The sequence below is a fragment of the Magnolia sinica genome, chromosome 14 (genome assembly GCF_029962835.1).
Source record: "Magnolia sinica isolate HGM2019 chromosome 14, MsV1, whole genome shotgun sequence".
NCBI classification, from domain to species: domain Eukaryota; kingdom Viridiplantae; phylum Streptophyta; class Magnoliopsida; order Magnoliales; family Magnoliaceae; genus Magnolia; species Magnolia sinica.
The window spans coordinates 45,474,065-45,488,401 of record NC_080586.1 but is presented as its reverse complement, the minus strand read 5'-3'; the positions used below and the strand labels follow the sequence as shown (position 1 = coordinate 45,488,401).

General features: G+C 38.7%; 1 protein-coding gene across 4 annotated transcripts in view; it reads left to right on the top strand.

The window, feature by feature from the left end:
• LOC131225186 (uncharacterized) overlaps nucleotides 1–12,631 on the top strand; it is a 59,240-nt gene extending 46,609 nt beyond the window's left edge. For all 4 annotated transcript variants that reach the window (XM_058220651.1, XM_058220649.1, XM_058220648.1 and 1 more), the window contains one exon: nucleotides 12,191–12,631. In XM_058220651.1, the coding sequence (XP_058076634.1) occupies nucleotides 12,191–12,265 (75 nt within the window). In that variant the 3' untranslated portion in view covers nucleotides 12,266–12,631. The remainder of the gene's footprint in view (nucleotides 1–12,190) is intronic.
• Nucleotides 12,632–14,337: the final 1,706 nt, after the last annotated feature.

The following is a 14,337-nucleotide window of genomic DNA, read 5'->3' as shown; positions in this document are numbered from 1 at the left end:
GCTATTTTGGCAATTAGCTCTTCCAGCTGTTTTGTGGGTGATGTGGATTGAGAGGAACAACCACTGCTTTTGCAACTTGTTATGTTAGTGGAGGCAATGATGGGTAAGGCTTCAGTATTGGTCTCCCAATGGACCCTCCATGTTGAAAGTGTTTGAGCATTAATAGTCTAATTTTGTTTTCTATTGTTGCTCTATGGGGTTCTTTTCCCTTTTTTGTATTCTTTTCCTGAATAAAATCTTCATTACTCTTAAAAATAAATAAATAAATAAATCTCTGAGATAAATTGATGCCTTCCTTCAACCTCGCAACCTCTATACCTAGGAAGGACTTGAGCTTTACCAAATTATTGCATGAAAAACGTAAGGTTTTTTTTTTCTTTCAATTCTATACACAATGTGACTCGATTAACTTTGTTGATGAAAAATTAAGCGATCAGCTGGCTTCCTTGAAGCCCATATTAATACTTCACTAAATTTCTCAAACCACACACAAGGAGAATGTTTCAGGCCATAAGTCGACCTCTTTAACCAACACTCCTTGTTAGATGACTCCCGCTGAACCAAAGTTTTAAATATTATTTTCACACAAAGTTTCACACCTTAGAGAATGGGTACTTTCATGGGAAATATGGGAAGTGTTTCGATATGGCGTGAAGTTTTGCGGTCCTAGGAAAACTTAAGGGAAGCCTTAAGAAAGTGATGGAATCAGTGAAACTTCAGGAGATGTTAAAAGACACGATTAAACACTTAGAACTCAAAACATTTATAAAAATAAAAAATAAAAACTAAAAAATCTAGCACAGTAATTTTCTGTGTTCAAGGGACAAAACTATGCACTGTCACTATAAATGGTGCAATTATATCCAAAATGAGTTCATATCATTCAAATGTGATACCATATAAGCAATAAAACACAAACAATACAACCAACAACTAAAAAGAACCAAAAGTATACCTTGGTCTCAAATCTACATGGAGTTATGAGGTGATGAGTAGTTGTCATCCCTATCCCTACTAGGTTGACCATAATATTATTGCTCCAAGTAGCAGTCTTGTACCTAGTTCATGAGGTGATTATATCATCCTCATCAATGTGAATCGACATGCCCATCAATGGATACTGAGTTATCACCATAATTATCCCTATCGCTCTCAATGGTACTAGTCATGGCTGTCATTGGACACCTTCATACTCATACCTGTATCTTGGATGCATTTGTCTATAGCCATACCCTTGTCCATATCCTTAGGCTAACTCATAGCCATGGCGATAGCTTGATGACTATGAATGGGTGTTACAGCTGTTCAAGTTGCTCATCCCATAGTAAACACAAGCCATCTTTAATTTTTTTTTACTCTTGTATATTAATTTTGAAGGGTAAAAACCAAAGAAATTCATATTTTTCCCATTTTCACCTTGGGAATCCAAGGATTTTGCTTAAAATCCCTTCAAATGCATCAAACTTTCCCATATACAAGGATTTCAACTTTATTTCATTGCTAATCTAATGAAAAAATGAAGTAAAAATTTGGATTTTTCTCATATTTGGCATTCCTTCCCTAAAACACTCTCCATCTACCAAATTCATGTTTTGATGTGAAACAACTCGAGGAGTTGTTAAAGTTGAAACATGATTGAAAGGAGCTAAGCAAAAATATTTGGGACAAAAAAAAAAAAAACTTTTCGGATTTTTTGTGATTTTTGGTAGTTTTGGTTGAAAATTTGTAAATATATAACAAAAATACCTCATGGATAACTACACTTGGTAAACTATGGATGATAGTTTTCCATTGTTTAGGGACAACTATGCGTCGTCAGCCATAAGTGATACAATTATATCCAAACTGAGTTTTCATGTTTCAAATGTCATACAATACAAGCAAATAAAACACACACGCACACACAAAACTTGTTCTTTGATCCACATGGAGTTATCCAGTCACGAGAATGTCTATTATTGTAGACAAAATATGTGATTTATCCTCTAGGACACATTTCGTTTGCCCATGTCGAGAGGAGAGGAAATGTAATCACTAACACCCTTGCTAAAGAGAGGATTTTTATTAGCTTCCAGTAGTCTTCTAGTTTATTCAACTAGAAACAAAAGGAAGAAGACCCTCCAAAATGAAGGATAGCACTCGAGGTCCTAGATGGCATGGTCATGGGAAATATTGCAAATATCCAAGGAAATATATCGAAAATATCACAGATATTGCAGTTATCACTGAGATCTTGTAAAAAAAAAAAAGGTGTATTCTAGAAAGATATCATAATACATATGTGGGAAGCACAAGATATCAGCCAATGTATTTGTCGATATGACAAACTAGACCATTGAAATCGTTGGCCCACCAATCTGATATCAGATAACTTTTGGTTCATCATACATCTAAATTGAGACCCATCATTTGGATGGTTTAATCTGAATTAGTTGTAGGATATTTGAATGAGATGAACTCATTTTGAATATAATTGCATCACTTCTGTCAGACAATGCATAGCTTAGGACACTACACAGGAAACTTTTTCTTCATACCTGTTTTTCGTGTTGTTTTGAGTTTTAAGTGTGTAATCATAACTCTTTTAACACCTCCTGAAGTTTCATTGAAAAATTCTACCATTTTCCCATTGTTTCCCTCAAATGGCAATACGTTCCACAATACATTCGATATCTCCCTTGCTTCATACTTATATGTTTTGTATTCCAAGGCTGTGTGCTACATGCACTGATATGGATACTGAGAACAGTGGGCATTGGTTCTTCCTGAATTTTCGTGGATCTCACTTTCTTCCTGGAGAGCTGACTGGAATGCTATTGTTTTTGGGTATCCAGGTTTGTGATCGGGGGTCTATTTGGTCTGGGGGCCTGCCGTGGTTCATTTCTGTTGTATTGTTGTTTTTTCTTCTGTGGAGTGACGAAAGGGTCACCCTTCCACTGCTGTTTCCTTTTTGTTTTTTGCCTTTTGCTTTTAATGAAGTCATCATCTTTATAAATAAATAAATAAAAATGGACTACTAAAAGATAGTGATATGACTAGCCCTCCTGCCTTTTGATAAGAATTGTTGTCAACTTTTCCCTCCACGACAACACGGATAATTAATGATAAGATAAACATGTTGTTAATAAGCTGCCAGAAACACGATGTCAACAGGCTGCCAGAAAAACTTCCAATCACACCTCCGCTCGAAAACGGGCTGTCAAAACAACCTCCAATCACTTTTACCATGGAAAACAGGCTGTCAGATATGATACATCCTGTGCTACCACCAGTAATACACAAAACACTTCGAATCATCCTGACAATACTTGCCACATGTATTCATCCAACACAGACAACAAACATGGTTGCTGCAGGCCCAAGGAAAACCTTGATTTCCTAAAAGGAAAAGAGTCCCTGGCAGATTTGGGGTTTCAGAACATATAAAAAAGAAGAAAGAAAAGATAGAGAAGTGAAGAAATGAAAGATCTTGGGTCAACTTTGCTCTGATGCCATGTAATTCTAGAGGTTCAATGTTGGAGAAGAAAAGAGAAAACAGAGGAGAAGAGGGAGATGGAAGAACGAAATGAAGGGTATAAAATAATTTTGGGTTATGTGCCCCTTGTTTATTATTAAGTAAAAATGGCCAGAATGACCTATTGGACTTACATGAGGTCCTAGGCTTACAGTATGGATTGTACAGCCCACGCTATATGAGCCATTGCCCATAATACAACTCACAAGAGGGAGCTAAACCATATGTACGGTGAATGTGGTGGGCAACATGTACAGTCAAGACCCTACTTTTAGTTGTTGTGTTAGTCTGAATATTGTTCACTGTTTTGTGAAACGAGGATTAGTCAGTGTCAGTTATCAGAACTAGTTCATTACTTTGACTCTGTTGGGGTTATTGTGTTTCCCATGACTTGCCTGTTCATGTGAATGAGTGATTTCATGGGCCAAGGGTCCTGTGTCAACCCCTGCCTAAGCCTAGTTGATCTTTTTGTGCTCACTAACATAGGCAGTAGTAACATGGGAAGAACTATTGGATCTGAAACTTAAAGATTTGTTGGCTTATAGGATTCTGCATGTGGATCCCCATGCTACAGTTTGTGGGTATGGAAAATCCCAAATCTAATATTCTCTTCTAGTGTTGCTATACTCTATTTGAATCAACAAACCATGCATCTAATTCTAAGAGAACTAGCCCTCACCATGTACGGACGTACAGTAGAGAAAGATTTGATGATGATAATGTGAAGAAGAGAGGAAAGTATTGAGAGAGAAGAAGAAGAAGGAGAGTTTGGGAGAGATGTTGTGTTAGGCTTGCTTGCCCTAACACATAATATTTTATTATAATAAAGAATATAGTACACCGCAGGAGAAAAGGGAAGTGTGTACATGCACTTACACTAACCACCAAACCACATACATAATACATAGCATTACATACTCCCCCTCAAGTTGGAGCATAGATGTTGATCATGCCCAACTTGTCACGAACACGATGAAGAGTATCTCGACTCAAGAACTTTGTAAGAACATCAGCAAGTTGATCCCCAGATCGAACAAAAGGAGTGACGATTTCCTTAGAAGCGACTTTCTCCCGAATAAAGTGACAGTCGACCTCAATATGTTTGGTTCGCTCATGGAAAACTGGGTTACGAATAATATGGATGGCCGCTTGGTTATCATAGTGAAGAGGAACATGATCCGAAGGAGGATAGCCAAGTTCTTCAAGAAGGTTGCGAAGCCACACGAGTTCACACGTCGCATGAGCCATAGCACGATATTCTGCTTTAGTCGAGGTCCGGGCAACAACTGGCTGCTTTTTTCTCTTCCAGGTTATAAGATTGCCACCTAGGAAGGTACAGAAGTAGGATGTAGAGCGGCGATCAAAAGTACTACTTGCACAATCAGCATCGGAATATCCAGAAAGATGAAGATGACCATGAAACTGAAAGTGGAGGCCAAGACCCGGGGCTAATTTTAAATATCGAAGTATGCGGTAGATAGCCGTGAGATGGGAAGTACGGGGAGCTTGTATGAATTGGCTAACCCCCACCGCAAATGAGAGATATGGGCGAGTAATAGTCAGGTAAATAAGCCGGCCTGCAAGTCGTCGAGACATCTCGGGATCAGTAAGGAGAGCACCATCATCTGGTCGAAGCTTCTATGAAGTATCCATGGGACTAGTAACAGGCTTGCACCCTAACATGCCGGTCTCCATGAGAAGATCGAGCATATATTTTCATTGTGACAAGACCAATCTGGATGATGAGCGAGCAACTTCAATTCCGAGGAAGTAGCGAAGAGGATCAAGATCTTTGATCTCAAACTTGGTCTTCAAAAAATCTTTGACCTCCCTCATTCCAGCAGAATCACTACCGGACAGAACAATATCATCCACATCGACAATGAGAACCATGATGTCTGTCGATTGTCGGCACAGAAAGAGAGAATGATCGGCATGACTACGAACAAAGCCAAACTCCAAGAGAGCCTAACTAAAATTTTCGAATCATGCACGTGGGAATTGTTTGAGTCCATAAAGAGCCTTCTTCAACTGGCAGACAAGTGCAGGGTAGTGAGAAGCAACAAAGCCAGGAGGTTGATGCATATAAACTTCCTCTACAAGATCCCCATGGAGAAATGCATTCTTAACATCAAGCTGAAACAAGGGCCATGATAAATTAACAACTAAGGAGAGCATAACGCAAATCGAATTAAGCTTAGCCACCGGAGAGAATGTCTTGAAGTAATCCATACCATGAGTCTGTGTGTAACCCTTAGCAACAAGACGGGCTTTATAGCGATCAATTGAGCCGTCTGGAAGAAACTTGATCGTATAAACCCATCGACAACCAACAGGCTTATGGTCTAAAGGAAGTGGCACAAGGTCCCAAGTATGATTCTTCTCAAGAGTAGACATTTCTTCTATCATTGCCTTCGTCCAATCAGGACTCTGAAGAGCATGTGAGAGAGATCTAAGAATAGTCTGTGATGAAAGGGAAGCTACAAACAACTGAAAAGACGGTGAAAGATGATCATATGAAACGAAATTACTAATGGGGTATTGAGTACAAGATTGTGACCCTTTGCGCAAGGCAATGGGAAGATCTAAACTCGAGGTAGGAGAGTCACTTGAGCCAACATCCAAAGTGAGTGGAAGGGTGGATGGCTGAGCGTGTGAAGATTTATCTCGACGATGGTAAAGTCATCCAATTCACCAATAGGAACATCAGAATGCTGAATAGAGGGGAGATGAGTTTTTCCATAATCACTAGTAGAAAGAGGATAAGAGTCATACTCCCCCTGACTCGCAAGAGGATCACAGAGGGAACGGCCGGGAGTGGAGAAAAAAGAAATATCCTCAAAGAAAGTTACATCAGCAGAGACATATTTCTTACTAGTCAATGGGTCAAAGCATTTATATCCTTTCTGACTCCGAGGATACCCTATAAAGACACATTTAATTGCCCTTGGGCTAAGTTTATCACTACTCCTATCCAAAATTTAAACAAAGCATGTACAACAAAAAACTTTAGGTAGTAGAGGAAATGGATTATCATGAGGATACAATATAGTAAATGAAGATTTGTAAGACAGGATACGTGAGGGTATACGATTAATAAGAAAAGTAGCAGTTAGGAGAGCATCACCCCAAAAATGTTTAGGTAGATGCATACCAAGCAGAAGGGTGTGAGCAACGTCAAGAAGATGACGATTCTTTCGTTGTGCAATACCATTTTGTTGAGGTGTGCGAGTACATGACATCCGAGATAAAATACCACATTCCTGCAAGAAGGATAGAAAGGCAGTAAACATGTATTCCCCCCATTATCAGAATGGAGGGATTTGATGGAACAAAGAAATTGAGTGCACACTTCATGATAAAACACTTTAAACGCATCAAACACTTCACTTTTAGATATTAAAAGATAAATCCAAGTCATGCACGAATAATCATCAATAAAGGTAACAAAATATCTAAATCCAAAAGTCGAGGTAACCGGAGCTGGTCCCCAGACATCCGAGTGAACCAGATGAAAAGGTTGAGATTTTCTCCCAGAAGAGCTGGAGGAAACGTAGCGCGATGATGTTTAGATAATTCACAAATATCACAGCATAATGGTTTAGTGACATAGAAGGAGGAAAACAAAAGTCTCAATCTAGATATGGATGGATGGCCTAAGTGGCAATGCCACCGAGTCATGGACTCTCGATCTAGAGAAAGGGAACTAGAAACAGCAATGGGTGTATCATCGAGAAGATAAACGCCTCCTCGCTCATGCCCCCCACCAATCACTCTCTTCGTTTGTAGGTCCTAAAACAAACAATAAGAAGGGAAGAAGGTAATGGAACAATTAAGTGATTTAGTAAGAAAGCTAACAGACAACAAGTTTAATGGAAAAGGAGGCACATGCAAGACTGAGGATAAAGACAAGGAAGAAGAGAGAGGGATGAAACCAATTCCAGAGATGGGAGATTGGGTTCCGTCTGCGACTGTGACATACTGAGTGGGAAAAGAAGGAGAATAAGAAGAAAAGAATTGAAACTTACCAGTCATATGGGAGGAAGCTCCAGAGTCGATGACCCAGGAGGTAGGAGAGTATGACGCAAGAAGGGTAGTACCTGACTGGGCCGAAGCTGCATGAGAAGGCTCGAGAATATCACGAATGTGAAGCCGCATAAGGGCATCATATGCAGCCTGAGAAATGATAAGAGACTCCCCTGAAGTAGACTGCTCAGTTGTCGGGGTGGAAGACTATCTCAGAAGCAACAGTGGATGCAACAGAAGCAACGGCATACGTAGGACGACCATGTATCTACTAGTAATAATCAACAGTGTGATTAGTTTCACTGCAATGTGAACAAATGCGGGAACCATCACGTCCACCACGACCACGAAGACTACGGCCGCCACAACTGCGATCTCCCTTGCGGCCTCAATCACGACCACTAAAACCAGAAATACGCCCTGAACTCAAGGATGGTACCCAAATACCAAGAGAGGACCGATCGCCAGCAAGATGTGCCGAACGCTTGGGTGACACAAATGAATGAGGAAGAGTAGAGACAGTAGCATGCTGACACATGGCATAGACTGTCGTCAATGGGGGAAGAGGATCCTGCATAACAACCTGATCTCGAACATGAAGATAATCAAAACTCAACCCAGCTAGGAACTGCATGATACGAGTATCATCCCGCTGCTTATGAGCATGTTCATGAACCTCTTTACATTTGAAAGGAAGATGTTGATACATATCCAACTCATCTCACATACCCCGAAGCATCGAATAGTAATCTTTTAAGGATCTCGAGTTTTGTTGGAACCGACCAATTTCTTGAATAAGCTAGAATACCCGTGAAAAATTCTGAGATTCCAAGAACATATCATGAAGCGTATCCCAAATGCCTTTAGCTGAGGATAAAAACATCACTGAGTGGCTAATCGAGGAATCTATACTATTCAACAACCATGCAATAACTTGATAATTCTCCTTTGTCCAAGACTTGTAAGTAACATTTGTAGAGCTTGGGGGATCATCCAAAATATACGACAACTTGTCACGGGCTCCTAAAAATACTTTTACAGATTGTGCCCATTGAAGATAGTTGTCACCATTCAACTTAGTGGAGGTAATCTGCAAGGGGTTGGATTCAAGAGACCTTATGCCAAGAGATGAAGGCCATTTGTCAGCCATAGGAGAGTTAAAGAGAGATAAATCTATGCCAAGAGAGCCCTTACACCAAGTAAGATTGATTCAAACAACTCTATCTCACTCAATCCTTCAAGGTAATAAGAGATAAACCTCAAACAAATATCAATCATCCAAAAATACCATGAAACGCAGTCAAAAAAGCCCTAACCGAGTGAAAACGGCCCAATCACACGTCCGTTTGAGGTTAAAAACCTCTCAAACAGTGATCTTAAGTAAAAAAATCCATCATGGGTAACTTGGGAGGAAGATTTCGGTCCATCTTGAGCAAAGAAATCAAAGAAAAGCTTACCGATTTGAGGTATATCAGAGAAAAACGGAAGATGGGGCCGATTTTCGAATTTCTCTATTTCGCTCAAAATACCATGAAAGGAGATCCAATAAATTCTGAAAAAATCATGACAAATCTTCTAAAATCAAGATCTATTAAACCCCTTAACTTTTACTTAAACGGAGTCCATGTGTCCGTACAACGCTGATGTCAGCTGTACGGCTGCTGACGTTAGCAAGGTGACATGTCGTCTCTCAATCTGTTGGATGCGAAATGCCTGGATCTATGCTCTGATACCAAGTAGAGAAAAATTTGATGATGATAATGTGAAGAAGAGAGGAAAATATTGAGAGAGAAGAAGAAGAAGGAGAGTTTGGGAGAGATGTTGTGTTAGGCTTGCTTGCCCTAACACATAATATTTTATTATAATAAAGTATATAGTACACCGCAGGAGAAAAGGGAAGTGTGCACATGCACTTACACTAACCACCAAACCACATACACAATACATAACATTCTATAGCTATACTCTATTTGAATCAACAAACCATGCATCTAATTCTAAGAGAACTAGCCCTCACCATGTACGGACGTACAAGACAAGGAAGAAGAAAAAACTAGTAAATTTCTTTTTGTACACACAAATACATGTAGAGCCTATATTTATAAGAAGTCCATTCAACTAATCCTGTCCCTACTGGAACCCAAAATAGAAACTAACTTCTAATCCTAGTGTGACGATGAATTGTTACTCAAGTCCGAAACAGAAACTTCCTAGTAGATTTTTTTCTTTGTACACACAAATACATGTAGAGCCTATATTTATAAGAAGTCCATTAAACTAATCCCATCCCTACTCGAACCCAAAATAGAAACCAACTTCTAATCCTAGCGTGACAATGAATTGTTACTCAAGTCCAAAACAGAAACTTCCTAGTAGACCTTAACTTGAAAATCAAGTTAAATAGATTTCTAACGACCTCCCTTAAGCATGAATCCTTTCATTTCACAGGCCCATTCATGGATGGGAATTAGAAGAAATGTTGCATGGAGATCCAACACCATGATATGGTGATCTACAAATGGTGCTCAAGTTATAGCAACATTCCATATTAACAAAAGAAGGCCAAATATCAAAGGGTTATGATCTTCTAGTCTGGGAGATTTTCAAGACATCCCTCCAAAGTTGGGTTCATGATTAGGATGAAAAACCATGCGGGAGCATATGATTAGGGTTTCACTATATATACAATTGTACAAAAACATTTGAACTGACATGATTTGATTTCAGAATCTTCTTCCTATGTTTAGGGGCTGTTATACACCAAAATGGTAGTGTGTTTTCTCCTTGACATGTGAGTGGCTGTTTCCTTCTCCATTTGATGCATGCCTTAGTTTCAATGTATATTCTTCCCAAACCACTATGTGAGGAGGCATCATATGCCATTAGCAAAACATGTCAACCATTGGGAATTTAAATAAGAGGAGCCTGGATCTTGCAGGATTGTGTCACCCCATATTAATCACTTGTACCATTTTCTTTTCAAGAAACCCATAAAAAATGAAAAAGCAACGGAATCTATGGAATGTATATCTCTCTTTTGGACCAAAAATACGGTCCTGCATATTACATATAGATGGGAGGATGTTGTAGGACCACTGATTGGGTCATATAGTAGTGTCTATGCAACATAAGGATAGACATGCACCAATGGTCAATGTTCATCCAAAGACAAGCTACAACAATAGCAGTTGCATGAGTGAAATATTCGAGCCAGATGGAAGGAGACAATCATAACTAACATCGAACTTGGTGGAAATCTAAAACTACCTACAATTTTAAGCTCTGCTTTATTTGTACAAATACATGCACATTCATCCTATCATTTCTCGAAAACTGAGTTCTTCTATGAATCCAACGTGTTCCAAATATCAGAGTTATTATCAATAATGTTGCTGATATTATATGTATCACTAGGTCAGCGATACCGAAACTGCTGGCAGTTTCCAATTTTCCAAATATCACAAATATTTTCGATAATATTAGCATATTTGGCGATATTATCAATATTGGTGACATTTTAAGAAGAATCCCTCATAAAAGTTCCCTGGTATTGGTGATACCATTAATATATCCCCAATACCTAGAGAAACATCCATAGATAGGCAACAATTGACCAAATTTTGGGAAATTTCCAAAAATCCAAAAAGTCTCCATTTTGGTGGATTTTTTTTTTTTTTTTTTTTTTTTTTTTTTTCTGGAATTTTGTTACTTAGGTGATTTTAGTTATGCTTGATTTTTTTTATTGAATCGAATCTTGGATTTTGGGAGATTGAAACAAAGATAGGCCTAAACTCATGATGAAAAATCCATAGAAACTTCTTCTTCTTCTTCTTTTTCAAATGTTAGTATGGATGACAATGGAAATCCATGCCTATGTATGATTTTCATGCATTGATATGGATTTGTGGTGAAAAAAAATTAACATTTAAGTGAAAAATGGGGAAATCCCAAAATTTCCTTTTTTTAATTGGAAAATGCATTTATTCACTATTAACTATTGTGGAAATTTTATATATTATCGAGTGTTGGCCGATCTTTTGATTCACTACAAATTTTAGATATTTATATTACACTGATTTTTTCCACAACGCATTGTTAGACCCCTATAAAATGGAAATTTATTGTGTATGGTTGTTTTTTGCAATATTTTGATTCGTACATGTGTAAACATGTCTTTTAACATGTCCTGAAGTTTCACCGAAAATTTCCATATTTTTTCCCAATGTTCCCCTCAGACAGCAATATTTTTCCGAGAATTGGTGATACCAATACATGTTTCCATATCCTCATCATCGATATATGTAATAATATCAATTACTCTGAGCAATTCATATGCTGTACGTGCTTTGAATTCATTCATAACAGCTACGATTAATCCTGATTTTGACCGATTAATAATCCAAAGTATTTCAGTCCAACAAAGATGGCTGTTTCATTCCTATTATACCTTTTTCATTCGTGTCCCACCTTGATCGGGGCTATTCAAATTCGACTAGTGGATGTAACCCAAATATTCACTTGGTTGCACATGAATGGATGTTGGGGTGTGTATAGATTCTTTTCTTCTTTTCTTCTTTTCCTTCTTTTTTTTTTTTTTTTTCCCCACAGTTATGTTCCTATGAATCAAAATGCTAATGGAAATTATTTCAGGAGGTTGGTAGGAGAATACGAAGGAATGGAGAGAAAAGCATCATCGCTGGAAGAAGAGTTGAGAGACATGCATGACCGCTACTTCCATATGAGCCTAAGATTTGCTGAAGTAGAAGCTGAACGAGAGGAACTTGTAATGAAAGTTAAGACTCTGAATAATGGGAAAAGGTGGTTCTCATGAATCCAAAAGTATGGATTTTCTGCTACTCTCTTTACATTTTGTATTTCTTTTGTTTTTCATTTTTCTTTCGTAGACATTCTTCTTTGATAGTCATTCATATTTTGGAGAGGGAATAACATGGGGGAAAGAAGATTCAAGCTGTAATTATGGAAGAGACAGGATTTGAGAGCTCTATAATTTTGAAATAAATGTAAAGAGAACTCTGTAATTTTGAAATAAATATTAAGTATATGTGATCCAATACCATTTGAATGAGAGAAGCAATTGAGCAATTACAGAGAAGATCATATGCCATCCCATTTAGCTAGAAATATACCACTGCTGTGATTCTTACAGGAGCTGATTAAAAAGGCGCCATGTGTCATGGTGCATGTGTCTGATATCCATGCCATTGATTAGATGGGGGCCACACAGTCAAGGTGTCCTGGCCTGAAATCAGTTGGGTCCACTAATTAGGTAGGTGGGCCACACATGTATGAGAAAAATGGGCAGTTAGGAGAAAGATAATCAATGGTCTCTGTTCAAATACATGTGTGACCCATCCAATGAGTGAACCTTAAAGTGAACAGCACCTGATGAGCAACCTGGATGACTCACACTGGTGCTTCACACCCCGTGACTCACCTCCTCAATCTCTCCTTGCCTTGAAATTTCAAGGTGGTCCAGGACCTGCACTTTTAGGCCAGCAGGTCTTCTTGGGGCTCAAACTTAGGCTAGCTATGTAAGGGGTTGGGCCTCATTGTCCAGTAATCCAGACTGTCCATCATATGCGCAACACCCACCCACCATTAGGTACCCCAAAAATCTCCTAGATTGAAACATCCCTGACAATGTTGTAAGTGATCTAAAACAGACAGTTAAATAAATAAATAAATAGAAGGAAACCAATGTTCCAGCGGTTTTTTAAATGAAAAAAAAAAAAAAAACTAATGCTCCACCGGTTTGTATTACAGACCCATACAACTTAGGCCCAGGTCCATGGGCCTCACGTTTATGCTATGGGGCCTGCCTAATGAACAGCCTGAATCTTTGCTCAAATGCCCTCCGTAGAAGTGTTCTTCTCACTCAGGTAAAGGGAGTTTTGAGTTGAAGGTGTAGAGTATCATCCATAAACAGAACATATTATCAGCCCCATGATGACGATACAGTAAAACTGCCTGAATTGAGCTGAATCATCCTTGGCACATCCTCCCAACTCAGACCAGTCCGAGGGATTTGGACCGAGTCACTCCTGTCTAAGATATAATGGGCAGAAAAGCCCACTGTTTGGGCCCTGTGTCATGTGTTTTTGTGTGAATCAGGTGAGCCTCAACATAGTTACTAGACGCCCCAAAAATTAGGCTGATCCGGAACTCAAGTGGATCACACCATAGGAAAATGTTATACTGCACGAAAATATATAAATTCAAGTTATCGTAGCCTACCGATGACTGCATTAACTTGATTTTTGAGTAGAGTGAGCACCATTTGAATAGATCCAATTCCATAAAAACATCACCGTAGGACGCACACATTTTGGAGCTTTCATGTGGTTGCCCATTGTTCTATACACTATGGCCCATCTAATTATCTGAATGGTCTGATTTGTTTGGAATCATTGACTGTTGATTGGATCTTCCATTGGACTGGTTGGATGGTGTACGCATCTCACAGTGGGCCCCAAATACATTTTCCTTGAAACATACACGTGTATTCTGTACTAACCATACATTAGATGGGCCAACATAATGTTCTATGCCATCCAAACCGTGCGTCATATAATCATCCAAATCCCAAAATTCAGTCCAATACAGAACTCCGGTGGGCCACTCCAAAAGGAAACAATGTAAAATTGAACATATAATCATCCGAATTCAATTGACAGGACCCACATAATGATTTTATCAGGCTATTTTTTTGGTCGTACAATTTTTATGGTGGGGTACACTGTTTAAAAATATTGATTCCATAAAAACATCGCAATGGA